Source organism: Leptonychotes weddellii, chromosome 14 (genome assembly GCF_054177405.1).
Source record: "Leptonychotes weddellii isolate Sample4059 chromosome 14, ASM5417740v2, whole genome shotgun sequence".
NCBI lineage: Eukaryota > Metazoa > Chordata > Mammalia > Carnivora > Phocidae > Leptonychotes > Leptonychotes weddellii.
The window spans coordinates 4,784,594-4,811,137 of record NC_138382.1 but is presented as its reverse complement, the minus strand read 5'-3'; the positions used below and the strand labels follow the sequence as shown (position 1 = coordinate 4,811,137).

General features: G+C 42.6%; 2 protein-coding genes and 1 long non-coding RNA gene across 4 annotated transcripts in view; 2 read left to right on the top strand and 1 right to left on the bottom strand.

The window, feature by feature from the left end:
* Positions 1-12,025, top strand: part of RIC1 (RIC1 partner of RAB6A GEF complex) — a 76,009-nt gene extending 63,984 nt beyond the window's left edge. Inside the window, exons 17-25 of the mRNA XM_081802676.1 lie at positions 424-540; positions 969-1,697; positions 3,134-3,292; positions 3,381-3,517; positions 5,137-5,423; positions 5,898-6,089; positions 8,620-8,797; positions 8,927-9,115; positions 9,877-12,025. Coding sequence (XP_081658802.1) covers positions 424-540; positions 969-1,697; positions 3,134-3,292; positions 3,381-3,517; positions 5,137-5,423; positions 5,898-6,089; positions 8,620-8,797; positions 8,927-9,115; positions 9,877-10,165 — 2,277 coding nt within the window. The 3' untranslated portion in view covers positions 10,166-12,025. The remainder of the gene's footprint in view (positions 1-423; positions 541-968; positions 1,698-3,133; positions 3,293-3,380; positions 3,518-5,136; positions 5,424-5,897; positions 6,090-8,619; positions 8,798-8,926; positions 9,116-9,876) is intronic.
* Positions 12,026-14,814: 2,789 nt separating this feature from the next.
* ERMP1 (endoplasmic reticulum metallopeptidase 1) overlaps positions 14,815-26,544 on the bottom strand; it is a 42,716-nt gene continuing 30,986 nt past the window's right edge. For both annotated transcript variants that reach the window (XM_081802776.1, XM_081802777.1), the window contains 4 exons: positions 26,224-26,426; positions 25,569-25,684; positions 17,828-17,991; positions 14,815-17,717 (listed from right to left, as the gene is read on the bottom strand). In XM_081802776.1, the coding sequence (XP_081658902.1) occupies positions 17,553-17,717; positions 17,828-17,991; positions 25,569-25,684; positions 26,224-26,426 (648 nt within the window). In that variant the 3' untranslated portion in view covers positions 14,815-17,552. The remainder of the gene's footprint in view (positions 17,718-17,827; positions 17,992-25,568; positions 25,685-26,223; positions 26,427-26,544) is intronic.
* On the top strand, positions 17,989-26,429 carry LOC145716970 (uncharacterized). Its single transcript, XR_014139918.1, has 2 exons — positions 17,989-24,913; positions 25,123-26,429. It is a non-coding gene; the product is annotated as an uncharacterized LOC145716970 (long non-coding RNA).

Here is a 26,544-nt window from a genome sequence, read left to right as displayed (position 1 = left end):
AAAAGATGTTCCATCTCCGTGTCATGTACAGTGGTGTTCTTCAACTGGAGAGCCAACCCTTTTCCTGCCTCCCGTGTGTCGTCCTCATCCTTTGAGGCCCATCTCACCCTGTAAGCCTTCTCTCGCTATGTCAGGTGGGTCACTGAAGTGATCTCTCATTTCTGTGAACTTCTGAAGCTCTTCTGGTTTTATCAGGGTCATTCAGCTCTGCCCTCAATCTTAGGTGCAATTGTAGTGTTCCTTAGTTGCATTGTGGTAAAGCTTGTTGCACCCTAGCCAGAAAGCAGCTTGTACTCCACATCACCTCACAGAACGGCTGTACGTGGTATACGCTCAGTAAACGGTGGTAGTGGTTTCACCTGTAAACCATATAGAGTTGGGGGGAAATGCTGAAAACATAATCCAATCCAATTTTTCTTTCAGGCTCGTGATGCAGAGAGCATTATGCTAAATCTTGCAGGACAGCTCATCATGATGCAGAGGGACAGATCGGGCCCTCAGATCCGGGAGAAGGACAGTAACCCTAACCAAAGGAAACTTGTGAGTAAAATGCAAATCACGTAGAACATTAGAGATGAAGGAATAAAAGAATTTAAGAGGAGAGTATCGTCTTGTGACTTGGAAACCGGGTTTAAGACTATTTGTGAAGGGTGAATAAGAACATCCCGAAACAATAATAAAATGTTCCCTACTCTAGATGTTATTGCTTAGGCATTATTATTTGCTAATTCTAATGGCAAAGTAAGATAAATTGGTGAAATTTGTGGGGTTTTTTGGTTTTGTTTTGTCTCATTTTTAGATTTAAATACACATACTTTGAAAGGCAGGGTACTGTTCTTGACTCTAATTCTAAATAGAGTCCCCTAATTTTCCCAAAACAAGTTGTGCTATCATTTATTAGTGCCAGGCAACTTCAGAATGTACAAATTTAATAGGGAAAAAATGGATTTTTGTCTTTGCTTCTCCAGCTGCCATTCTGTCCTCCTGTTGTCCTCGCCCAGTCTGTTGAGAATGTCTGGACTACGTGTCGAGCAAATAAACAAAAGCGTCACCTTCTGGAGGCCCTCTGGCTGAGCTGCGGAGGGGCAGGGATGAAAGTGTGGCTCCCTCTCTTCCCCAGGGACCACCGCAAGCCCCATTCCTTCTTGTCCCAGCGGATCATGCTGCCTTTTCACATCAATATCTACCCCCTGGCTGTTCTGTTTGAAGACGCATTGGTCCTCGGTGCTGTCAATGACACTTTGCTCTATGATTCCTTGTACACGCGGAGCAGTGCTAGGGAGCAGATGGAGGTGCTCTTCCCTTACTGTGTTGTGGAGAGAACCTCTCAGATCTACCTCCACCACATTCTGCGGCAGCTGCTGGTCAGGAACCTTGGGGAGCAGGCCCTGCTCTTAGCCCAGTCCTGTGCCGCTTTACCTTACTTCCCTCATGTGCTGGAGCTCATGCTCCACGAAGTGCTGGAAGAAGAAGCTACCTCACGGGAACCCATTCCCGACCCTCTGCTTCCCACTGTGGCCAAGTTTATCACCGAATTCCCCCTCTTCCTGCAGACGGTTGTTCATTGTGCTAGGAAGACTGAATATGCCCTGTGGAATTATCTTTTTGCAGCCGTTGGAAACCCCAAGGACTTGTTTGAGGAATGCCTGATGGCTCAGGATTTGGACACAGCTGCCTCTTACCTTATTATCTTACAGGTAACAATTCTCTTCTTATAAAGTACAAGAATTAATGAGCTTACATAGGGGGGAGGGAAGAAGTGTCCTGTGTTGACACTGTGATGATGTTCAAAGGATTCATGCAGTCTGGTTTTCTATTCTATGTAATATATAATACATAGAATAACATGCACATATTACATAGGAAATATAATAGTAATTATTTTGAATATTAGCGAGTTTAAGTTAATATTAGCTAATTTGAGCTATCTGTCCGAGCCTGTCACAGTAATAGATTCGTTTCCTTCTAGTGTGGAATCGCCGAGGGGACTCTGGTTAAAGCCTGGGTCCTCCTAGCAGAGCACCTTCTGGTAGGCTCCCCATAGCAAGCTGGGGAAACGCAGGCCTGCCACACTACTTTACAGCACACGGGTCTTCTCAAAATAATGGCCTCTTTGAGACTCCTGAAAATCTGTGTCATTATATATTTGACAGAAGGGCTTGATAATTGCTGTTCTTATCAGTCTGATACAGATTTGACAGGCTGCACTTAGCGGTGCTTTCAAATTACTGGAAAGTTGTTTTCATTGATATAAGAAGCTGACCATAAACTTGGTTTAAACTCTGCCTGAAGCACATTTCTCGTCCACTTACTTGCTTCATGACAACTGACTGAAGCCAGAGGAAATAGTCCAGCAGAGGCGGGATGGCCCCGAAAGTCTGTGATTCCCGGGCTTATCTAAAAAAGCCACAGAATGATAAAAATAGAAACAAAATAAATGCAGCTGTGTTTTGTCTTAGGTCACCCCTTAGACTCCCAGGGATCTGCCAAGCAATGGGATTGGACACTTCCTCTGTATCAGAATTCCAGCGTTGCTGTGGATTGTCAGATAATTACAGTTAAACTTGCCTATGAGATGCCTTTCCCTGAAGGCCAAGGCAGGCGATCTGGTGAAGTTTTCGAAAGAATTTGTGAGGACACTCTTTGTGTAGCAGTCCTGCCTACTGTTGCCCAGAGCTAAGAGTCCTTTTGTCACAGCCTCAAAAACTGTCACAAGAGGGAGACCTGAGCTTTTGGGAGTCAGGCAAATCTAGATTTGTGTTCTTGCATTTTTGCTGATCTTCAGCAAGTTACTGAACTGTTTCCTCATCTGTAAAATAGGAAAGGCATAACCACTTTGCAGAGTTGCTAGGAACCAGGAAAGATAGAATGTGGGTCAGGTTTATGTAAGATGTCTGACTTTTTTAGAAAGTTTAGAAAATCCTAATTTATAGTACACCAGCAGAGTGTTTGCCTCGCTTTTCCTTGCATGATACTTTCTATTGCTCCTTTCATTCTTACTATTAAATACTCCCCTACAGAGGTATAGCTGCATTCCTTCTGTGGTATAGAAATCAGAGAGATAAAAAATTGCTCTTACTTCCCAAATCATTTGCCGTATAAAAGGAATGCTTGTCTTTGGTTATTTCTATAGAATATGGAAGTCCCAGCAGTAAGTAGGCAGCATGCCACCCTTCTGTTCAACACAGCCCTGGAACAAGGCAAATGGGACCTATGTCGACACATGATTCGATTTCTTAAAGCCATTGGCTCTGGAGAATCTGAGACCCCTCCATCCACACCTACTGCTCAGGTTGGTTGCAAAATCGCACAGCCTCTCTAGGCCATACACCTACACGGCATCTTTATCTAACGGTACCGCACATCATGTGTAATCTTAGGAACCCAGTTCAAGTGGTGGATTTGAGTTCTTCAGGAATCGAAGCATCAGTTTATCCCAGTCAGCTGAAAATGTTCCTGCTAGTAAATTCAGCTTACAGAAAACACTGAGTATGCCATCTGGTCCTTCTGGAAAAAGGTAAAAGAATAATGAGCCGTTACTGCTTTTAGGGCCTTCTGTGACACACATTGCATTTCAGGGCATTTGTAAAATTGGATCTTATGAAAACCACCGTTTGATCAAATGCAATTCCTTTCTTCATTTCTGAAAGGCTTGAAGATCACACAAAATGCTTCCCCTTTTTTCCTCCGAAGTTCACTTTGTTACTCTTTGTACAATTTCTGTCCCTTGTCCTAGAGTAGGGCTTGTGTACCCATTCTGAAGGTAGCTCACTTCACATTACCCTGATGATAGAGGACCAGAATAAAAAGGAAGATAATTAATTCTGCACATGATCCAAAAGCCTTCCTATAGTCCATAGTTTTACCTTTCTTTCGAACTCTACCTCATGACAAGAAAAGTTTAGTCCCCATGTACTTGACTCTCCAGTGGCTCTTCACTGGAGAAGTCATTAAATAGGGAGAGCCAAGAGGAAGTGTATCCTGAAGACAGAAACCTGCATCACCCATAGATGGGTTATTGTCTCCTGAGAGGTTACTGTGAACTCATACTGAACATTATAAAAAAGACTTTCCTCTGGTGTGTGAGGTCCTTGTGTTCCTTCCTCCATTGTTACATGTTCTAAGCTCTTCTCTCTCCCCTAGTCCTTTCTTTTGTATTGTTTTCATTGTTACTACAGTGCCTGACACATAATGAGAACTGACTGAACATTTTGTCATGACATTTACTACTTTTCCTTATCACAGTCATTTATACCACCCTTACTCCCAGTATCTACACACACAGTCATGGGCTGTATACAAGTAAAATGTAACCACGGCCTACTACAAACAGTAGCTTCTCGGCTGTGCCTTTGCAGAATGGATCACTGGCTCATCCGTATGAAGTGTTCAGTATGTGCCAGGCATGGTTTGAAGCATTTACATGTGTACGTCTTTTCATCCTTACAACTTACAAGGGTCGGCACTGTTGTTAACCACACTGTGTGGGTGAAGAAACAGAGGCCCAGAAAGTAAGCTTGGTTATGTTCACTCAAGTAGTGAGTTGGCAGAGCCAAGATCTGAATCCAGACAGTCGTCCAGGACTGCCTCTCACGGAAGGCACCACATGGCCCAGTTACCAAACCAGTCAGCCCACATCAGCCCAGATGAGTAAGGGATGATAGACTGCGTGTCGTCACGTTGTAAGTTTTTAAGCATCGGTCGTATGTTTATGTGTCTGCTTATCTCCCACTCCCGTGCACAGACTTCATTTTGCTTTGTTTGTCTCTTCTCTGTTTCTTTGATCTGATCTCCTCACCTCTTTTCATTGGGCTCTTCAAATACGGCATTATTCGCTCCCTTTCTTTCCTTCAACCAGTCACCACCCTCCTCCTTGGTTTGGTTTTGTCCGTCTCCTCTTTTTCCCTCTTCCATATTTCCGTTCTACAAATATGTCTGAAGAGCCTACCGTGTTCCGGGTGTTGTTCAGCTCGTGGTATCCCGCGGAGGAAAGCCCTGATCATTTGTCTTCATTCAGTCATAGCTCGATCTTGGATCTCTCACCTCGTTCTCAGCATTGTCAGTACTGCTGCATACAGCTACGTGAGGTCATCCAGGAACAGTTTCTCTGCAGCTTTCTTGTGTTCCTCCTTACAGATGGAGCAAAGACAGTGACTGTGCTGAGAACATGTACATTGACATGATGCTCTGGAGACACGCTCGGCGTCTCTTGGAAGAAGTTCGGCTGAAGGACCTCGGCTGCTTTGCAGCCCAGTTGGGCTTTGAACTAATCAGCTGGCTGTGCAGGGAGCGCACTCGGGCCGCACGGGTGGACAACTTTGTGCTGGCCCTGAAGAGACTCCACAAAGATTTCCTGTGGCCGCTTCCCATCATCCCAGCCTCTTCTCTCAGTTCTCCTTTCAGGAATGGAAAATACCGAACAGGTAGCGTAGGCTCATGTCATTCCATCTCAGATTATCATCATTATTGGGCCGTCTTCTAATCTAGGAGAAGACAAAGTGAAACTATTTTGGTGAAAGAAAAATTAAAAGATAAAGATTTTTAGTTCAGGTCTTTCACAGAAGACTGTTCTAATTACTATTACTCATGAACGTCCAAACAAAAACCTTTTATTGTGGCATTTGGAAACTTCATCTCAAGAACCAAGGGAAAGCACTTAAAAGATGAACAGAATAAATTCTGTTTAGTGCTAATGAGACGTGATGATGTAAGTTGACTGTTAGATGGCATTACATAGTCTTGCTTCCCTGGTTCACGGGTGGATGGTGCGGTGTACTTGGCTTTGAACTTTCAGTGTTGGGGAGTAGCAGGGAAAGAAGCTGAAATAACCAAGCTGGGAATGGTGGTGCGTGCATCTTTTGAATTCCCACTTTCTTGTTTTGGGGCCTGCCTTGCAGTAGGAGAGCAGCTGTTAAAGGCCCAGTCAGCGGACCCGTTTTTAAACCTTGAGATAGACGCGGGTGTCTCTCATGTACAACGAAGTCAGAGCTGGCTCGGCAACATTGGCCCCACCCATCATGAGATCGACACAGCCTCGTCCCACGGACCGCAAATGCAAGACGCCTTTCTGTCACCTTTATCTAATAAAGGTAAATGTCATTTTAAACCCTCGCCTCTCCTTAGTTCCTTTAGAAGGTTTCTGTGCCCTAGCACTTCAGAAATAGAGCTTCACTCTTTGCAGATATGTCCTGGAGGATTAGTCATGAGAATCCGCTGGAGGGGTGGATAGTTTCTAGAACAAGGCCACACTGGCCTGAACTATACTTTGCCATATTTATTTTAGATGAACGAAATAGGTGAAATCTCATTACAGACCAGCGCCAACATATGAAACTGTGCGCTTGGTTTTAATGATACAGAAACACTAACTTTGAACTTCAAGTAAGCAAAGTGTTATCTCCGTGTGAAGAATACCATTCTTCTCATAAGTAGACATGGACCATAAAATATCGTACTCCATTGTCTCCTGTTTTTTATATTACTGATAAAAATTTGTAGAAACTTTCTTTTTCTCTTGCAAGTTCCTGTGTAATATCCTTCATTTTGCCTCTTAGTCTTCAAAGCCTCGTTTACTCTCTGGCCCTTTACCAAAAAGTGCGTACAGTCCTCTGCTCTCAGTGTTAGTACGGCTACAGACTGAAGCGGCTTCAGAGCAGTGCGTGTTGCTGAGGCTCGTACAGTCCTGGGGGTGTAAGTAGCCCGTAGGCTGACTGTCGGAAGCTTTCTTCATGGCCAGGGACTTGCTCGGTGTTTGATTTTCAGTCTGTCATCACCATTTCTTGAGCTTCTCCCACGTGGAGAAGCTTACAGCTTCCATTACTTTTGTTTAAATTGTAGAAGATACACATAGTATGTACCCCTCAACCAGTTTTAAGTACACAGTTCAGTAGGGTCAAGTCCATTCACAGTGTTGTGCAGCCCCCCTTCAGAACTCTATCTTGCCAAGCGAAGATTCTCTACCCATTAAATAACACTCCCCGCCCCGCCCCCCTCCCCGGGACTGGCTGTCGCCACTCTGTTTTCTGTCTCTGTGAACTTGACTACTTCAGATACCTCATATAAGTGGAATTCTACAGTGTTTGTCTTCCTGTGACTCAGGCTTATTTCACTTAGCATAATGTTCTCCGAGTTCATGCCTGTCGCAGCATGTGTGGGAATTTAGTTCCTTTTTAAAGCTGTATGGCACCCCGTTGTGTGTATACACCACATTTTGTTTATCCATCCATCTACCCATTGATGAGCACTTGGTTGCTTCCGCCTTTTGGTTATTGTGAATAACGCTGCAGTGAACATAGGAGTTCAGATAGCGCTTCAAGATGCTGCTTTCAATTCTTTTGGGTATATATATCCAGAAGTGGAAATGCCAGAACATAGGGTTATTCTTTAATTTTTTGAGGAACTATCAACCCACCAACATTGACAAAGGGTTCCAGTTTCTTGACATTCTTGCCAATACTTTATTTGCTGGGGATTTTTGTTTGTTTGTTTGTTTGTTTATAGTAGCCATCCTAAGAGACATGAGGTAATATCATTGCTTGCTTTTTTTTTAAAGAAAACTCTTTAAAGAGCTCATTTCAAATATATTTTAAAGTTAGAGGTAATAGTATCATGGAGCCCTTGTTGCTACCCCCGTGTATCTGTTACCCAGCTTCAGCTGTTACCAACTCGTGACCAAATTTGTTTGATCCCTTTATTGAACCAAATCCAAAACACGATATATTTTGTGAATTTTTCAGTATGTATCTTTAAAAGGACTCTCAAAAAAAAAAAAAACCGTAATTCCTTCATATCCCTCTAAAAATTTAACAGTTCCTTAATATCAAATATCTAGTAAGTATTCAAATTCCAATTGTTTTAGAATGTCATAAATTTTTTTATGGTTAGGACCAAGATCCAGATAAGGTTCACATATTGTGATTAAATTTTCAATTCTTTCTTTAAAAAATTATTGTTTCCCTCCCTACCTTTTCTTTTTTTTTTTTTCCTAAGACTGAGTGAGTGATCGATGTTAGAGAACATGTGGGAGGGGCAGAGGGAAGGGGAGAGAGACTATCAAGCAGACTCTGTGCTGAGCGTGGAGCCCAACGCAGGGCTTGATCTCATGACCGTGAGATCACGGCCTGAACCAGAACCAAGTCAGATGCTTAATCAACTGGGCCACTCAGGTGCCCCCCCATCTTTTTTTTTTTTTTTTTTAAACCCCTTGCGGTTTAGTCATTGATGAGACTTGCCTCCGTGATTTTCTCAAAATGTGAATTTTGGTGATTGCATCTTCATGATTTAACATTTTCCTCTGTATTTCTTATAAATTTGTAGCTGAATCTAAAGACCTGATCAGATTGTAGCTAGATTCTTGTTGGAGGCAGGCAAGCCTGCTGCAGAGGTCGTAGTGTTTTGTTCCATCCAAAGGCACGTAATGCCTGGTTCTCTCTCTCATGATTTTTTTTTTCTTAAAAATACCTACTACTGTTAATACAACATGGGAATTTTAGCAGTTGATTTAACATTTGGGTTTCAAAATTCTGAGCAGAAATCAACATGTGAGAAAGCACTAATATTTAAAATGAAACATATTTTCTGTATGAAGCCAGCTTATAACTTCTGGCCCTTTTTCATCAGGTGATGAATGCAGTATTGGTTCAGCCACAGACTTGACTGAAAGTAGCTCCGTGGTGGATGGAGACTGGACAATGGTGGATGAAAACTTCTCCACACTCAGTCTAACTCAGTCAGAGCTAGAGCACATCTCCATGGAGTTGGCGAGTAAGGGGCCTCACAAATCCCAGGTCCAGCTTCGGTGAGTTCCTCAGCATCCTGGAAGCACAGAATGCCTACTCAGGGTATTTGGGCAGATAGGGTACAGGGGCTGTTTTCCTCATAACAACCGTAGCGCCTTCTGAGCATCAGTCTTTCTGCTTCTGTTTAGATACTTGCTACACGTCTTCATGGAGGCAGGATGTCTGGACTGGTGCATTGTCATTGGCCTGATTCTTAGAGAATCCTCAATAATCAACCAGATTGTGGTTCTCATCCAGTCTTCAGAGGTAGATGGCGAGATGTTACAGAACATAAAGACGGGGCTGCACGCGGTAGACCGATGGGCCTCTACAGATTGGTAAGTACACATCTCCTTAGGCTTGTTACCTTGTTTACCTTGGCTGCCCTCAGGGGAGTCCTGTCCTTCCACAGTAGTGAGGTTTAGTTCTGGTTCATTTATTTGGAAGTTGTTTAGGTAGGTAGAAATAAAAATGCTTTCACACATTCCTTTCTGAAGTTGTTTTCTTGAGTCACCATTCTGTGGCCAGCCAGCTATGTAAATGACACGGTGCAGATGATCTTAGAATTATTAGACTGGAACTTGCGGTCTGTGGTTTGGTGGAATAATAACCTGAAAATACTTACTTTGAAAAGATAAAAACTTAAGGCGTGTGTGCATTTAACAGTCCATAGCAGTTACTAGCAAGCCCAAATTAGGATTAGTGGATAGAAGTGAAGAGCCTTGGATCTAGTTTTTTTCCTTAGTTGCCAAATTCACTTAGAAGAGATGTACTCCGAAGGTTTTTCAAGTCTGAAGAAACCCTATTGGTCCTCAGACCGTGGAGTATGATCTTTTAATTGTAGTGCTACTGGAGAAACAATGTCCGTCCTTGCTGCTAGAGCTCAGAAACGGAGGACACTTCCCCTGGGTGCGGCGCCCCTGCGCTGGCTGGGACGCCTAAGAAGCCTTTCCTCCCTACCCGGTGCCTCCTTTCCTGCCCGAATCACCTAGCATTGAGACCTCACTGTGTCAGTGTTTAGTAGGAGTTTGTCCAGAACATTCTAGGGAGCATTTTGAATGTGGCATTGGAGAGCTAATTTCCTTTTCTCTGTACTTAGTCCTGGATATAAGCCATTTTTAAACATCATTAAGCCACAAGTACAGAAGCTCCGTGAGCTCACAGAGGAGCAAGTCCAGCCCGAAGCCTTCCAGCCAGTCCCCGTGGGTAAGACCCCTGAACACGCCGGTCCCCGGGCAGAGGAGAGCCGGGGCTCCTTAGGCCACGGGAGCGTCCCGCAGGGCGAGGTCGGAGGCGGCAGTCTGGTCAGCCGGAAGGAGGAGGACCCGTCCCGAGCAGAGGAGGACGAGTCGTTCCAGGATGGGACTTACGACTGTTCTGTGTCCTAACGACAGTGGTGTGCTGGCACCGCGGGCAGGGTTCGTTCTTCATTCGCAGCCGCGTGCAGCTGAGGACACTGTGACCTAGTTGGACAGTTGAACCAGGGAGAAAACTCAGAGACTCGGGTAAGGTGGTGTTAAATTGTAACACTTTCTCCTCTAAGAAATCTCGGACTCCATAAGAATGTGATATCAAATCATTTTTCATAAAAAATCTTTTTAAGCTGCAGTGGAAAGTAATAAAGAGTATTGTACAGTTGTACATGAGAATATTTTGGTTTTATTCTTAAAGAATGGTAGCTCCTAAACCATAGGGATTGTTTTGCCCTAGATGAGCCTACTTTTTCACTACTTCCAGCTTCTTACATGTTTTCTGGTTCAGCGTGTGTCCAGACTGCTTTTTAAAAATAAATGCGAAGGTGCTTGCTGGAGCTCATCAGGCACTGAGCCCCCTGTGCACAGCCCCTTTGGATTGAGAGCGCTGGACCCCCGCATTGGCCTCCTGAGCAGATGCCTGCCCTGGCACTGTGGCGGCTGTCGTGACGGGGACCTGCCCTTGGCTTTGTTTAGCCTTTAAATCCCAGGCCTGAACTGGGGGAAAGCTATCTAACCTGTGAGTCAGTGTCCCTGTTCCTTTAGCAGCTTGATTCCTGTTGGATCAGTGTGGGCAGAGGTCTGGGGGCTCTTACCAGTTATGCGGTTAGATACCACTAAACTGTTTTGTATCAAAGAACTGTATCTTTTTGTGAATACTCTTGTGTAAATAGACTCAAAGGCACTGTTCGTATTTTTAGGGCTTATATTATAATTTGTAAGGTTTGATGCTGGATTCTGCATGGCGATACTCTTGGAAGGAGAGACAGGGGCTTGCTCTTCTTTCCAAGTAGGAGCAGTCTTCGTAGGAAAAAAACAGGTTTATTGGCTTGGTCGTACAGTAACAGAAATGGTCACACTGATCATGAAATGAAATAGGTTTTGTGCAAATTTAATGTAGTTTCTTATTTATTGCTTTTGTAAATTGAATACAAACGGACCTTTATGTAAATAGACTGCTGAATCCTGTATTATCACGGCTACTAAAAATTACTATGTGAAGAATGCATTCTTCATTGTAACTTTTAAAATATTTTATGTATTTCTAGATATGACTTAAATTTTAGTTTTCATACATTATGAAAACCTATCTGCATACTCCTTAATGGCTTCACACTAAACTCATACCCACTGTATGTACTTCCAGTTACCTTGTATCAGTATTAATTTACATAGCTTGTTTTTACTGTGCAATTTGAACAAAGGAATGCAATGTTATTTTCTACAAAAACAAACTTGTTTATTTTTGTAATAACAATGTATCTGGATGTGGACCAAATTCATACCACTATGTAAAACAGCCTCTCTTCTCATAGTGCAATTACAGTTTAGAAATAAAACCTGGTCCTCTACCCTTGCTTTTTTAAAGTAAATGGCTAGATACAGTTGTCCTAGCCCGGGTTTCCTTGGAAGGGAAACGCAAAACCATTTTGAAATTGCTTAGTTCAAAATTCATCAAACTGTTTTAAATTATTGAGTTTGGTAATTTACTATCATTTACTTTTGACATTACAAGTGCAATAATTTCACATACTAGAACTCCTGGACGGGTGGAATATGTGAGGATGGTACCTGGTCTTTCTGGTGCTACTTTATTTAAGCCTTTGTTTTAAACCACCTTTCCCGAAACAACTCTTAGGATAGAAAATGTGTCCCATGTGAGTACATGCAGCCCAGCGTGAAACTTCTCCTATCCTAGTCCAGTAGGAGGAGAACGAGCATTATTTTTGTGTTTGGTGTGAATATACAGTCAATAAAATGATTTACCATTGTAAACAGCTGTGATCCTTTCAAATCTCTGGATGTGCTGCTGGGTTCATCTTGCAGTCTTCAAAGCAGGGCACCAGTAGGTTAACTGAGCTCCTGTGGTTAACACCATGAATGAATCTTGGCTCCTATCCTTGTTTCTCAAGTAATAGAAATGGGCGACCCAAAGGCAGAAAAATTGGTAGGTTTACAGTAAGTTTCTTTTTGGTAATTTGTTACATATTTTATTTTTTTAAGTGTATATTTTTATTTTGCCTTGTTTGGTTCACATATCAACTGTTGAAGCCATAATTTTAACAATGAATTTAAGTATTCAGTATAACTATTTGAAGTTTATTTGCTGATACCAAGACAAGTCATTCTGGGGGATAAAGTCAACCTTTGCTTGTAATTAAAGTTGCTGCTACTTCTATAATGTGTATTTTTTTTTTTTTTTAACTTGGTAAAGGGCAATAAAAGCATTACAGGAACTTTGTTTATTCAACACCTCAGCCACGGGAATATTCTTTTCATTATGTAATCCTACCTCTTAGAATTTTCCTTTTGAAGTAACTACAAACTCAGATTTAAATTTTATATGCAGAATTACTTAGGAGCATCAAGAGGGGGCAGCAGCTATATATGCCTGACTGTAGAAGCTGGCAAGAACAGTCCATCTGGAGGACACAGAAAATGTTCAAAATGTAATCAAAATGATTTCCACCAAACAAAACTGCCTATGTAAGCCTAGAGGAGACTGGGCCCCGTCTCTAACAGGTGGGATTAAAAGTGATTCTGAGTTCCCCAGTTTCCTAAGTCTTTGTCTCTATGGAGTTCCCTCTTACGGACATTTCATATAAATGGAATCCTGTATCTGTGGCTTTTTCTGTGTGGCTTCTTTCACTTCTCAGGACATTTTCAAGGTTCATCTTTGTACATGAGTACTGAATAATGTCCCACTTTCTGGATATACTGCTTCTATTTATCCATTCATCAGCTGAGGGATATTTGGGTGGTTACCACCATTTGACTGTCATGAACAGTCACGTACAAGTTTCCATGTGGATAGAAGTTTTTGGTTCTCTCTACAAGTGAAAATGCTTGGTCATGTACCTGGTTAATGTTTTGAGGAAATGCCCAACCATATTCCAAAGTGCCGGCGCCATCTGCTATGTTCCCACTAGCAGAGAAGGTGGGCTCCAAGTTCTTGCATCAGCACTGGTTGCTGACTGTGGTTCTGGTCAACAGCCATCTGAGTTATGTATGAAGCTGTGCGTCATTACGGCATGGGTGTGGATTTTTGTGGTGGCTAATGTCTTTTCATACAGTTATCAGCTGTTTGTTTGTATATCCTTAGAGAAAAATGTTCATATGATTTGCCCATTTCAGAGTTGGGTCATTTATCCTTTTATGGTTGATTTGCAAGAGCTCTTCATACATTCTAGATACTGGACCTTTATCAGATATGATTTGCAAGTATTTTCTCATTCCAAGGGCTTGTGACTTTCAGGACACTGTCCTTTGAAGCATTAAGTTTTTCATTTTGTGAAGTCCAACTTTTTCTTTGGTTGCTTGTGCTTTGGTTTATGTAAGGAACCACTGCCTAATACAGGGTTATGGAGATCTGTGCCTATGGTTTACTCTGAGAGTTTTGCTTTTTACTTTTTGTTTTTTACAGTTTAGCTCCTCTTTAGGTCTTTGACCCATTTTGAGTTAATTTTTGTGTATGGTATGAAGTGAGGGGGTCTTTGTTCTTTTTGTGTGTGGATATTCAGTTCTAGCACCATTTACTGAAAAGGTTCATTTTTTTTTTCCCCCTCACTGAATTGCCAAAAATCATTTGACCGCAAACATATGGATTTATTTGTGGACTGTCAATTGTATATCGATCTCTGTTCTTACTAAGCCAGTACCACACTGTTTTGATTACTGTCCCTACTTTGTAAGAAGTTTTGAATATATGACTCATAAGTTTGTTTTTTCAAGACTGTTCGGGCTATTATGGGTCCCTTGCATTTCCGTATGAATTTTAGGATTAGCTTGTCAGTTTCTGCACCTACAAGCTGGGATTGTGTTCAGTTTGTGGATCAACTTGGAGAATACTGCCATCTTAATTAAGCCAATCCACAAACATGGGATTTCTTTCAGCAGTGTTAGTTCTAGTGTAAAAGTCTTGTACTTTTGTTACGCTTATTCCTAAGTATTTTATTTATTTATTTTTATTTTTATTTTTTTAAAGATTTATTTGGCAGAGAGAGACACAGCGAGTGAAGGAACACAAGCAGGGGGAGAGGGAGAAGCAGGCTTCCCGCAGAGCAGGGAGCCCGATACGGGGCTCGATCCCAGGACCCTGGGATCATGACCTGAGCTGAAGGCAGACGCGTAACGACTGAGCCACCCAGGCGCCCCCCTAAGTATTTTATTCTTAATGCAGTTGCAAATAGAATTGTTTTCTTGTTATAGAAAAACAGTTGCTTGTCTGTGTATTGATAGCAGTTCCTATAACAGTTTTGTGGATTCCCTAGGATTTTCTACATAAATCTGTCCTTTCTAATCTGTGGGCATCTCGCCAAACTGCTAGAACCTCAAAACAATATTCAGCAGAAGTGGCCGCAGTGGGCATGCTGGTCTTTCTGACCTTAGGGGGAAGTTTTCAGGCTTTCATCATAGATGATGATGTTAGCTGTGAGTTTTTCACAGGAGGGGACTTCCTCACCAGGATAAAGGACTCTGTGTATTGAGATGGTGTATTACACACTGATGTTTCAGGTATTAGACCAACTTTTCATTCCTTGAATAAATCCCACTTGGTCACAGTATAGAGCCGAACTTGAAGAAATATATTAGTATGTTAGTATTTTTACAAATCAAATAAGGAATAAAAAAGAGCCAGACACAAAGAGGCCTAAACGCATTTTGGCTTCATTGGCCCTAAAAGGCGGCAAGGTGCATGATGAGGAGGTGTACCGAACTGTTCCGAGGCAATTCACTGAGAAAGCAAAATAACTTGCATAGGAACTTGCCCAGGGACCTTTTCTGGAGGGTGGCAGTGCCCCCCTTCCTTGGGAGGAGAGGAGAGTGAGTGGTGGGCCACTGGCTGAAAGACCATTTCTTCCTCCTGCCCCCACAATCCTTCTGGATTAGCCCTTCAGTGATTTTCTTTGCCAATGGAGAGGATTTTTAAAAAGCTCAACATTTAACAAAATATGCACAATTTCATTCCAGAGTAAAAAGCATTCCAGTATTTCCTTATTGAGCTCTTTGCTCACATACCTGCTCTGCCCACATGAGCCATCTAGGTATTTTAAAAGCAATTAAAAAGACTTATAAAAAAGGCTCTGTAGACTTGAAATAACCCTTCAAAGGTGGGGATACAGAACAAACAATAAAGATCTGGTTTTTCTGTTAAAGATACTAACTAGGAGGTAAAAAGTTTATTTCAGTAATGTAAGGCAACAGTTAATCCTCAGCAAGTCAGCAAACCAGTGAAAAGAGAGACCATTGTTCCTCCTACAGCTTCCTGAGTGAGCAGCTGACTGTGGCCCCTTCAGTGGAGACATCTTAGCAACCCTGTGGGTGCTCATTTCCATCAGCTGAACTGGAAACAGGTACTTCATGCAGCAGTCTGAGGTCAGACTTTTTCAATGCATGTGCAATACTGGGCTACTTACACTGAAATTCTGTAGGGAAAACTGCATTTGTTAGAATTTGAAAAGGCCCTCTCAGAAGTGAGTTTTGAATGGGGAGCTACTCCAGTCTCAGGCTGCTGACTCATCTGACGGTGTGCTTATTATAAGAGTGGCATGAACAGTAAGTAGAAGTACTCAGCCATTTCTGGCGCTAAAGCAGTCTGCCCTGAGACCAGCGAGCATCTTGAAAACCGAGAGAGACTGTTTACAAAGAAAAATAACAAAGGCAGAAAGAAAACCATGATTATTACTGAAAGCGAATCACATCCTTCCCAAAGGGGGAAGAAAGGAACTTTCATACAATGCACGTCCTCAACATGGGACTCCCCCCCCCCCCCAATAAAATCTATTTCAGATCAACCACAGGGACAAAAGAACTAGGCTGTATTTTGAAATTCATTGATCACTTTTTGTCCACAACTCTGATTCTCTATAAGCTACAAACACGGCAACCCTTCCCCATCGCCTGACAACGTCGTCGGAAGTCTGCGGGCACCCGGGAGGAGCGGGACGGAGAAAGCACACTGCATCCATCTGTCACAAGTCCTCTGGCGATGCATGCTTAGTGCCACTTCGTTTTACTACGGCTTTTCTTTAAAATGCCTTTTTGGCCTATGCTGGCTAAACTGAGAATTTGTCCAACCTTTCCAGTTTCTTAATGGAAAAGAGCAAGCTAGGAGAACTGACCACTCATCTCCCCAAACCCTTCCACTGCCGGAGCAGAGACGCGCCTCCCAAGCCCCACCGCCGTCTTCTAAATGAAAAGCACCTTGAGGTCCTCGGCCTGCCCTTCTGCAGGATCCTCATCAGCGGCTGCAGGGCCGGTGGCCTCGCTGCAGGCAAAGCCCGCACGCGCAGCCCCGGGAAAGCCAGTTCTGCTGGATAAGGACGGATGATTGAGACTGGCAAGAAAACCGACAAAACTAAGGACTCAGTGCATCAATAAAGTTACGCCCTAAAGGATTAACCTTGGATAATAGGACATGCCTACTAAATGGAGAGAATCAATATTTATAAAATGCCCAGCCACTCGTCACCCCACTCACTTCCCAGCCCAGAGCAGCCACCGTGGCAACCCTGGGCTCTGAGGATGGAACCAAGCCCATGTGCTTGCACCCACGACAGCCTGAGCCAGAAGAGCCTGGAAAAACCCCGCAGGAAAGGCAGCTGAACAAATGCTCCGCTGAAACCGGCAAGGTGGACAAGGGAAAAGTTGGACATCGGGCCTTGAAAGCAACTCCAAAAAGCATCACAGCGATGGCTCTCAGGGACCATGTGTCAGAAGGATGCACATCCCCAGCTCGGCACAGACTCCAGAGGAGCCAAGCACATTTGAGCAGCTGCCTGAAGTAGCAGAGCCCTCGGCTTAGGCTGCGGCCCCAGGAGCCCCCAGCTTGCCCCCAGGCCTCGCTGTCCCTGCCCTCTGACCCCTAAGGTCCGTCTTAGGGGAGTCCCGACTCCAGCGAACGGATTTTTAGCTACCATCCTCTGACCAAACCAATCATCTTGGGCTTCAACTGGAAATGTCCTTTGTCCCATGAACAGCTCACAGTACCTTCTACATATGTCATGATCCTAAGGGGTAACAACTACTCAAGTGGTTTGTTGGCTTTTATCCTTAAGGTCCCAGAGAATGACTGACGGGTGTCGTGGTGCCCACGGTGCTTTGGGGCCAGGAAACCGGCGCTTTCAAGTGTCAGGCCACACGTCCCCATCATCATGCTGGGCCCTGAAGAGTGTCAGCCCACGAAGGTCTCTGAACAGGTGCTCATTCAAAATCACTGACTTACAAACATCCATGTAACGTGGGGAGAAACTGCGTCACGGGGGTATTCCGCTGGGCATGTACTCCGCGCTCCTCCAGAAGACTAAAACACAAAGAGACTGTAGGTGCACACCCAGGCAGAAGGAAATGTCCAGTCTGGGAACTTCTCTCTCAGAGCATCCAGCTGGGAGGATTTCTTATCTTCCCCAGAAAGGTAGTGGGCAGCAATGGCCACAGTGACCATTCCTTCAGGCCGTTCTTCCATGACCTGGCAGAGAAAATTAGTTTAGTTCTCCGGTTCTAGGAGGGCAGAATGATGATCCCAAACGCCACCTGGGAGGCTGATCAGTGACAGCAGCAATGCAGGGAAATTCCCACCTGTACTTCTATCCAGAACCGCCATGCAGAGGCCTGGAGCCCATGGGAGTAAAATACGAAGTAGTCCCCTCCTCTACTTGTGACCGGGGTGCCATTGCCAAGAGACCACTGGGAGAGTGTTGACCCTTTGTGGGTTCGAACGTAGAAGGACATGTGGCTCGGTCCTGTAAGGTAAGAGGAAGAGTTCATCTTTTAAGCAGTTAATGTGCCACCAAACCAGCCTCTGAAGGACATGCCTCATGTCACCTTCCAGATACTCACTACAGACCTACCAGAGGTTCTGGTTTGCACCTCCACCCCGTGGCATCAGCCGGGGGAAGTAACGAGCTCCAGCAAAAAAGGCACAGAATTTACAATGAGGAAACCTGTCGTTGAAACCTACAAGAACCTAGCGCACGTGAGTCCTTCAGAAATCTAGGGAATAAGCTTCATCTAGCCAAGCGGTAACTTCAAGAACTGTAGCAAAAGAATAGATAGGATTTTAATAGACCCAAACACGTTACCAGGGCAGTGGTCCAGTAAGGGTGGAAGCCCAAGATATAATGCAGTCAACATGGAGAGGCAGCGAGGAACAGAGTTGTAGAGACTCACAGGGTTAAAGCCACTAAAAACAGACAGTAAAGGGTTACATGAAATGTGGTCAAAACAAAAAAAACTTTCCTAAATGCCAGAAAATATTCTTTTTAGTTTAAAGAGCAAAGAGAACCTGTTCTTTAACAAAGGAATATAGCAAATAAAGCACAAAGTGGAGACCAAAATTGAAAGTAAATGTGAATAGATCTAATCAACTAGGAGAAAAAATTTCAACTTGGCTTAAAAAGCCAGATCCAATCATCTGCCGTATTCAAGAAATATACTTGAGAGATTCAGAAAGGGTAAAAATAACCGTATGAACAAAGTGGACACAGTTTTTAAAAAGATCTCTTTTAGGGTGCCTGGGTGGCTCAGTTGGTTAAGCGTCTGCCTTTGGCTCAGGTCATGATCCCAGGGTCCTGGGATCGAGTCCCACATCGGGGCTCCCTGCTCCTCTCTCTACCCCTCCCCACTGCACATGCTCGCTCTCAAATAAAATCTTTTAGAGAAAAAGACCTCTTTGATCTCAGGAAAAAAACCCCAGGATTCAAGACAAAAGCATTACATGTAAAAAGACACTTTTTAATACTAAAAGCTTTAATTGACAGTGATATGAAATTGTGAATTCTGTGCATCAAGTGACTGACAGCAAGTGCTTGATGAAGCAAAACTACAGGAGATGCAAAAAGATACACATGGCAGCCAGACACAAGTAAGAGACTGTAATAGTCCACTGTCCTACAAAACATCAGTTGAACAAAAAGGATATAAAAAGACCAAAACAAATGATCCCTGAAATAGATCATATGGATATATATATCCAACTTTAGAAGACAAATTCTGCATTATCAGGCATGTACAGTGGGCACAAAACATTCATAAACTTTGAGCTTTTAAAGGAAATACCGGTTCTATAAAATTGAAATATAAGTAACACTGATTGTAATTTGGTAAAACTTAAAATTATCAATAAAACAAAATGGCCTCCTACCTAGAAATTAAAAGACTCAGGGTGGCTCAGTAGGTTCAGCATCTGACTGTTGGCTTCCGCTCAGGTCATGCTCTCATGGGTCGTGTGACCAAGTCTGTTTCGGGCTTCCTGCTGCTCAGCAGGGAGTGTGCTTGGGATTCTCTCTATGCCTCTGCCTCTCCCTCCCGCCCCTGGGGCATGCTCTCTCAAATAAATAAATCCTTAAAAATAAATTTATAAAAGACGGGTTAAAGAAGAAATCTGAACAAAAATTATGTAGTATTTTCATTGTTTACAAAAAATTTTTATATTAAACTACCGTAAACATGTAAAAGCAGCGATAAGAGGAAAATCCATTGTAATAAATGTTTTTTCATGTATTTAAATGAAATTTAAATCAAAATTTAAGAAGTACAACAAAGAGAACAAAAAACAAGGAAATGTTACAGATAAAGCAAAAAGCAGAAATCAACAAAAGAATGAGAATAGAACTAAACCGCTGTAACTTAGTGAAAAAATCTGTTCTTTTTTAAAATTACTAGCTAACCTGGCTAAGAAAGCGGCAGGGGAAGGGGAGTGGAGTAAAGAAAACACAAGTATACAAAAAGAATAAGAAAAGTAAACAGAAGAAATGTTTAAAATCACATGTGACTACTCTGCAGACCTCTATACTATTAAATTTGGAAACCAGATGAAATGGATACTTTTTAAGGAAAATAGATTACTCAAACTGTACAACAGAGACACAAATCTTAAGCAGACCAACTTCCCAAGAACAAGTTAAACTACCCCTGCAAAAAAACACCATGACCAGATGGTTTCAGAGAGCAATGTAAGCCAACTTTTCAACCAGATCATTAAATGCTTCCAAAACTGTTCCAAGGCATTCGAAACGAAGGACAAGTTAACCATTTTCATGATGTTTATACATTTATAATGTGTAACACATACCTAAATCTGATTAAAGAGTACCAAAAAAAATAAACATGGACCAATATTACTCCTGAGTATTAAATCCAACATCACGCAAAGAAAGTAACAAGCCATGGCCTAGTGGAAAACACCGTATCAAAAGACCCAAGGAAGAAAAATCCTAGGATTATCTTTACTGATGCTGAAAATAGACTTTCCCAAAATTAAAACCCATTCCTTATAAAAACATTCAAGACATGACTGCTGATAAATGCTTGCCTAAGGCTCACCTCTCACACGCTGGAAACATTAGACATCTGTGCGCTACGTAAAGCAGGGACGCCCACTCACCACGTCCACACCATACGAGCAACATCAACCACTAACACACCAATTACAGGCCTAAGGACGGGTAAAGAAGAAAGACTGTATTTGCAGACGATACACAATAGTCAACAAGCTAGACTTGAGGTCTGTTTTTGTAAGGCTCTCAGGCTAAGAATGGTTTTTATATGTTTAAAAAGCAGTTAAGGGGCGCCTGGGTGACTCAGTTGGTTAAGCGTCTGCCTTCAGCTCAGGTCATGATCCCAGGGTCCTGGGATCGAGCCCTGTGTCTGCTTCTGCCCCTCCCCCCAGTCGTGCTTGCTCATTCATTCTCTCTCAAATAAATAAAATCTTAAAAAAAAGAAAAAAAAGCAGTTAATAAAAAATCCACAACAGGGACATATAGCAAAGCCCAAAGTATTTCCTATCTCTGGCCATTTAAGGATTGGCAATTCCTAGTATACCTGGGGAACTCTAGAGAAGCAATGATTAACTCACAAAGTAAAAGATTCAGTGAGGTAGCAAGATACAAAACTGACATACAAAGTGTACACATACAAAATGTAACCAGTTAAGAAAACATAATGGTAGAGAAAACCCCAATTATAATAGCAACAAAAACTAGATGAGGAAAATCTTATTAACACTCCTGAAAGACACAAAAGTAGATGCGAACACATGAAAAGCCGACATTCCCAGTTCTTGGATAGGGTGACAATATTATGTCAGCTCTCCTTAATTTATAAATTATGACACTCCCCAAAATACCAATAAACAGTAAGTTTTATGTCAGAGTTATAATCCTAAAGTTCATATGGAAAAACAAACATGCAAAAATAGCAAGGAAAATCCTGAAAAACAAAAATTATAAAATGTGGTAACAGGTACACAAACAGACCCACACGTATACGGTCAAATATTTTTTTTTTCTGATTTCATGACATTTATAATCACAAAACACAGGGCAGTAGATGTGTAACTAACTTGCCTGCCAGGAACCTGAATTTTACTGGAATTCTCCAAATTGTGCATAAAGGATAGAGAAAGGTTTGGCTTTTCCTGTGCTCCCTTTTTACAAGCTGGTGATTAAATAAAAATCAGAAATAATTATTGGCATGAACAAGAAAACCGGCTGGTGCAAAATAAATTTATTTCCAATTAAATTTTAAAAGCCTAGAGAAAACAAAAGTATCCGCCTTTGAAAGCATCAGCTGAGGCACTTAATTCCCTGTAAGTGCTTCATTCCCTTGGTTAACTACCAAATTTTATGATCTCACTACCACCATCTTGTGTCCTCCTCCAGTTTTCCATACTAGATTTTCAAGTCCCTTCTGTGTTCAACTGAATGAGCTATGCCTTAGCACAATATATTTACTTTTTACAGTAAATATGACGACGGCTACAGTCACCAAAAAATACAAAAACCAAGCAAGCTACTTGTGAAAGAGAAAGTTCGGTAAAAAAGTGTGCAAAGCTGAGGTATATATAATCAAATAATTTTGACAAAGATGCCAAAGCAGTTCAATTGGGTAAGGTAAATCTCTTCAAGAGATGATGCTAGAACAACCAGATATCCATAAAGAAAAAAAAGAACCGTGACCTCTACCTCACACCGTACATAAAAATTAATTCCAGGTATATTATAGGCCTAAACATAACAGCTAAAGCCATGAAGCTTCTAGAAGGAAACATGAGTCTATCTTTGTGACCTCTGGGTAGACAAGGTTTTTTTTTTTAGAGAGGACACACAAAGTACTAATTCTAAAGAAAAACCTGATAAATTGGAATTCATAAAAATTTAAAACTTAGGCACATCAAATGACCCCATTAAAGAAAATGAATGGACAAGAAAATCTCGGAATCTGATACATACATATCTGATAGAGGACTATGATCTGGAACATACGCACTCCTGCAAGTCAATAAGTCCAATTTTTAAAAGGGAAAAGGAAACAAAGCAAGGTAACTGAGTATCTTCCAATAAGCATTTGGAAGAGTGCTCCACATCATTAGCTACCAGAGAACAGCAAGAGCTCCTGCTAAATGCCCCACGGCAATGGTTCGATGGAAAAGAACAGCAAACAGTGGCGAGAATGTGGCAAAGCTGGAATTCTCATGGACTCCTTGTGGGGAACCAACAACATGCTTAATGACCCAGACCCAGAATATTACGTACGGGAAGACTACTTACATGAAGCTCAAGAATGGTACAAAGTGAAGAGTAGCAGGGACTTCTTAAAAATGAACTTCCTGTGTTAAGAGTTCTCCAGAGAAAGAGAACCAATCCTCAACATAATATTAGCATAGCAAATCAAATCCAACACTGTGTAAAAAGAATTATATACTACAACCAGGGGGGATTTATTCCGTGTATGCAAGATTGGGTCAGCCTTTGAACATCAGTTAATGTAATCCATCACACCAACAGGCTAATGAAGAAAAATCACCTGGTCACATCAGGAAAGAGAAAAGCAAAATCCAACATCCATTCAGAGGCAAAGCTCAGCAAACTAAAAACAGAGGGGAGTTTCCTCAACCTGAGAAAGAGCATCTACAGAAAACCTACAGCTGACGTGATACTCGGTAAAAATGCAGACGCTTTCCCACTAAGACCAAGAACAAGACAACGATCCCCACTCTTATTACTCCTCGTAGCACTCTTTTTCACAGTACTGGAAGTCCTAGGTAATGCAGTAAGACGAGAAAAGGTAATAAAAGATAAAAAAGATTGGGAAGGAAGAAATAAAGTCTTTGTTTGCAGGTGACGTGATCATCTATGTAGGAAATCCCAAAGAATCAACAAAAAAAACTCTCCTGGAACTAATAAACCATTATGGCAAGGTTGCAGGATATCAAGTTAATAAACAAAATCAGTTGTTTTCGTATATACCATCAATGAAAAATACTATTTACATTAGCATCCCCCAAAATGAAATACTTAAGTACAAATCTAACAAAAGTTGTACAGAATCTATATGAGGAAAACCACAAAATATAGTTCTGATGAAAGAAAACAAGATACAAATAAATGGAGAGACATTCCATGTCATGGATAGGAAAAAATATTAAGATGTCATTTACCCAATGTGATCTGTAGATTTCAATGAAATTCCAATCAGAATCCCAGGAAATTCTATTGTGCATCGTGACAAATTGATATATGGAAAGAAAAAGACATGCAATATTCTGAAGAAGAATAAAGTTGGAGAGGACAGATACTGCCCACCTTCAAGACTCGATCAAGAGTGCACCGTAATGACAAAACAGAGAAACAGATAATAAGTAAACGGAACAGACAGCCCAGAAATAGACGCACACAAATACAGCCAACTGATGTCTGACAACGCAACAGAGTTGTTCAGCGGAGGTACAACAGTCTTCAACAAATGATAGTGGGACAACTGGAAATCCACATGCAAAAAAAAAAAAAAGAATCCAACCCTCAGACTTTACACCTTTCACAAAAATTAACTCAGAATGGATCTCTCGTGGATCTAAATAGAAAACACTAAACTGTAGAAGGTAACAGCAGAGAAAATCCAGAGACCCTGGGTTTGGCAGTGACTTTTAGACATGACAGCAAAATCATGACTCATGAAAGACAAACTGATTACACTGGACTTCATTAAATTTAAAAACACTCTTGAGAGAATGAAAAGACTACCAGATTGGGAGAAAATATTTGCAAATCACTTATCTGATAGAAAGGACTTCTATCCACATGCACAGAGAACTCTTCAGTTTCAACAACAGCAATCACACCACCCAGTTAATACACAGACACGTCCCCGGGGGTGACACACACGGCAGGAGCCTGTGAGAAGATGCTGCACACCGTGGGTCAGGAGGGAACCACACACGGAAAGGGAGACACCCCTACTGCTCTGTCAGAGCGGCCGGAATCGCCAGGGGCAGCCGGGAGTGCACAGGGTGCAGACGCGCTCGCAGAGCCCGGCAGCTTCTGACAAAGGTAAATACAGGCCAGCCACACAATCTAGCAACCATACGCCTAGGTTTTTATCCAGGTGAGTTAAAAACATGCCTAGACAAAAACCTGCAAACAAATGTTTCCAGCAGCTTTGCCAAAAGCAACCAAGCAGCCTGTCCTTCAGCAGGGGAACGGCCGAACTGGGGCACGTCCATATCGCTGCTGAGCAGTAAAAAGAAGAGCGCTCTCGAGCCCCTAAGACATGAAGGCTCTGAAATGCATATGCTAAGTGGGAAGGGCTACAAATCATATGACTGCAGCTATAGGATACTCTGGAAGAGCAGAAACAGTAGAAACTAACAAAGTCAGGGGCGCCTGGGTGGCTCAGTTGGTTAAGCGACTGCCTTCGGCTCAGGTCATGATCCTGGAGTCCCGGGATCGAGTCCCGCATCAGGCTCCCTGCTCGGCGGGGGGTCTGCTTCTCCCTCTTCCCTCTCGTGCCCTCTGTCTCTCATTCTCTCTCTCTCAAATAAATAAATAAAATCTTTAAAAAGAAAAAAAGAAACTAACAAAGTCAGCGTTGGCCAGAGGGAGTGGGAAGGAGGGATGAATTGGGGGAGCACCGGGAAGGCTCAGGGCCAAGAATCTACTGTGTGTGATACGGTGGGGACACGACATCACACATTTGTCCAAAACCCCCCCAGAACTATGCAACACAAGAGTGAACTGAGCCTTAATGTAAACCAGGGACTTCAATTACTAATAATGTATCAGCACTGGCTCATCCGTTTTAGGAAATACACCACACTCCAAGGCAAGATGATGATAAGGCAAGCGTGGGGCGGCGGGGAGCTCTGCTTTCTGTTCAATTTTTCTGTAAACCTAAAACCACTCTAAAAAAGTCTTAATGAGCTTCAAGTGCTCTTAGAAACACTAAGTTCCTCCTAAGTCGCTAGTCACTATCATTTAAGGAAAACAATACATACTTAAGAATGTTAGGAAGTGAAAGAAGAAAGCACTGTCCTGTCACTTACCTGTGGCTTCAAACGTCAGCTTCACAGAATCCCAGGGTGTCTGTTCTTTGGACACGAGTCTGAAATGAGCAGGATCTCCTGGAGAAACTTCTGGGGCAGGAAGATACCAATTTTTCCTATTTGGAAAGGTAGCTTCAATATTTAGGATGCTTAATTTTAGTTGACAGCTATCTCTGACTCATGGAAGTGAGTCCGAATATACGACTCACATTCTGGGTATGAAAACAATCTCTGCTGGGCAGAATAAACCATGCTAATGACTCTAAAAGCCCGTTAATGTGTAATAAAACCTTGCCCAAAGTAAGAACATTCCAGGTGATCTTGATTCCACTACCCATCCTGTTCCTTCTTATCCAGCCCTTTCCCACCAAACCACGAAATTGTCCCAGAAATGAAACGATCTGAAGCGAAAGCTTCGCTGCTATCTCTCGGGCCAGCCTTTCTAAGTGCTCGGGCTTCTACAGGACAGACTTCCTAAATTTGAAAAAGCAACAGTAAGCTTCTGAGTGCTTTATCCCACTCGGGCAGGGACGGAGAACACAGCACGCATGACACGTGACGTCTGGGTTACCCGCGTAAATAGTGAGGCAGGCACACAGTGACAGGACTCGAGACAGACGCACCCCCGGCGACAGCAGCTCACGAGGGGACCAACCTGATCAGGAAGTGCACCGGGAGATACCACGGGAAGCCACACAGGGGTGCGTCCTCCTCACAGTGAGCTCGGATGGTATCGTTGATCTCGGGGATGTGAGGCGTTACGTGAGACATGCCCGTGTAATCAAACCCATTGATCCATATCCCGGAGTCCCGTTTCATCACGTGTCCGTGCAGGTCATGAAATGTTCTAGTCATATGCTGCAAAGAACAGACCGAGGAGAAAGCTACGGCTTGAATCCCTTCAGCTGCATCCCCACTGCAGATTAACAAAAGTGGGTAAATGTGACGAAACCAGGAACCGATGTGGCTACGGAGC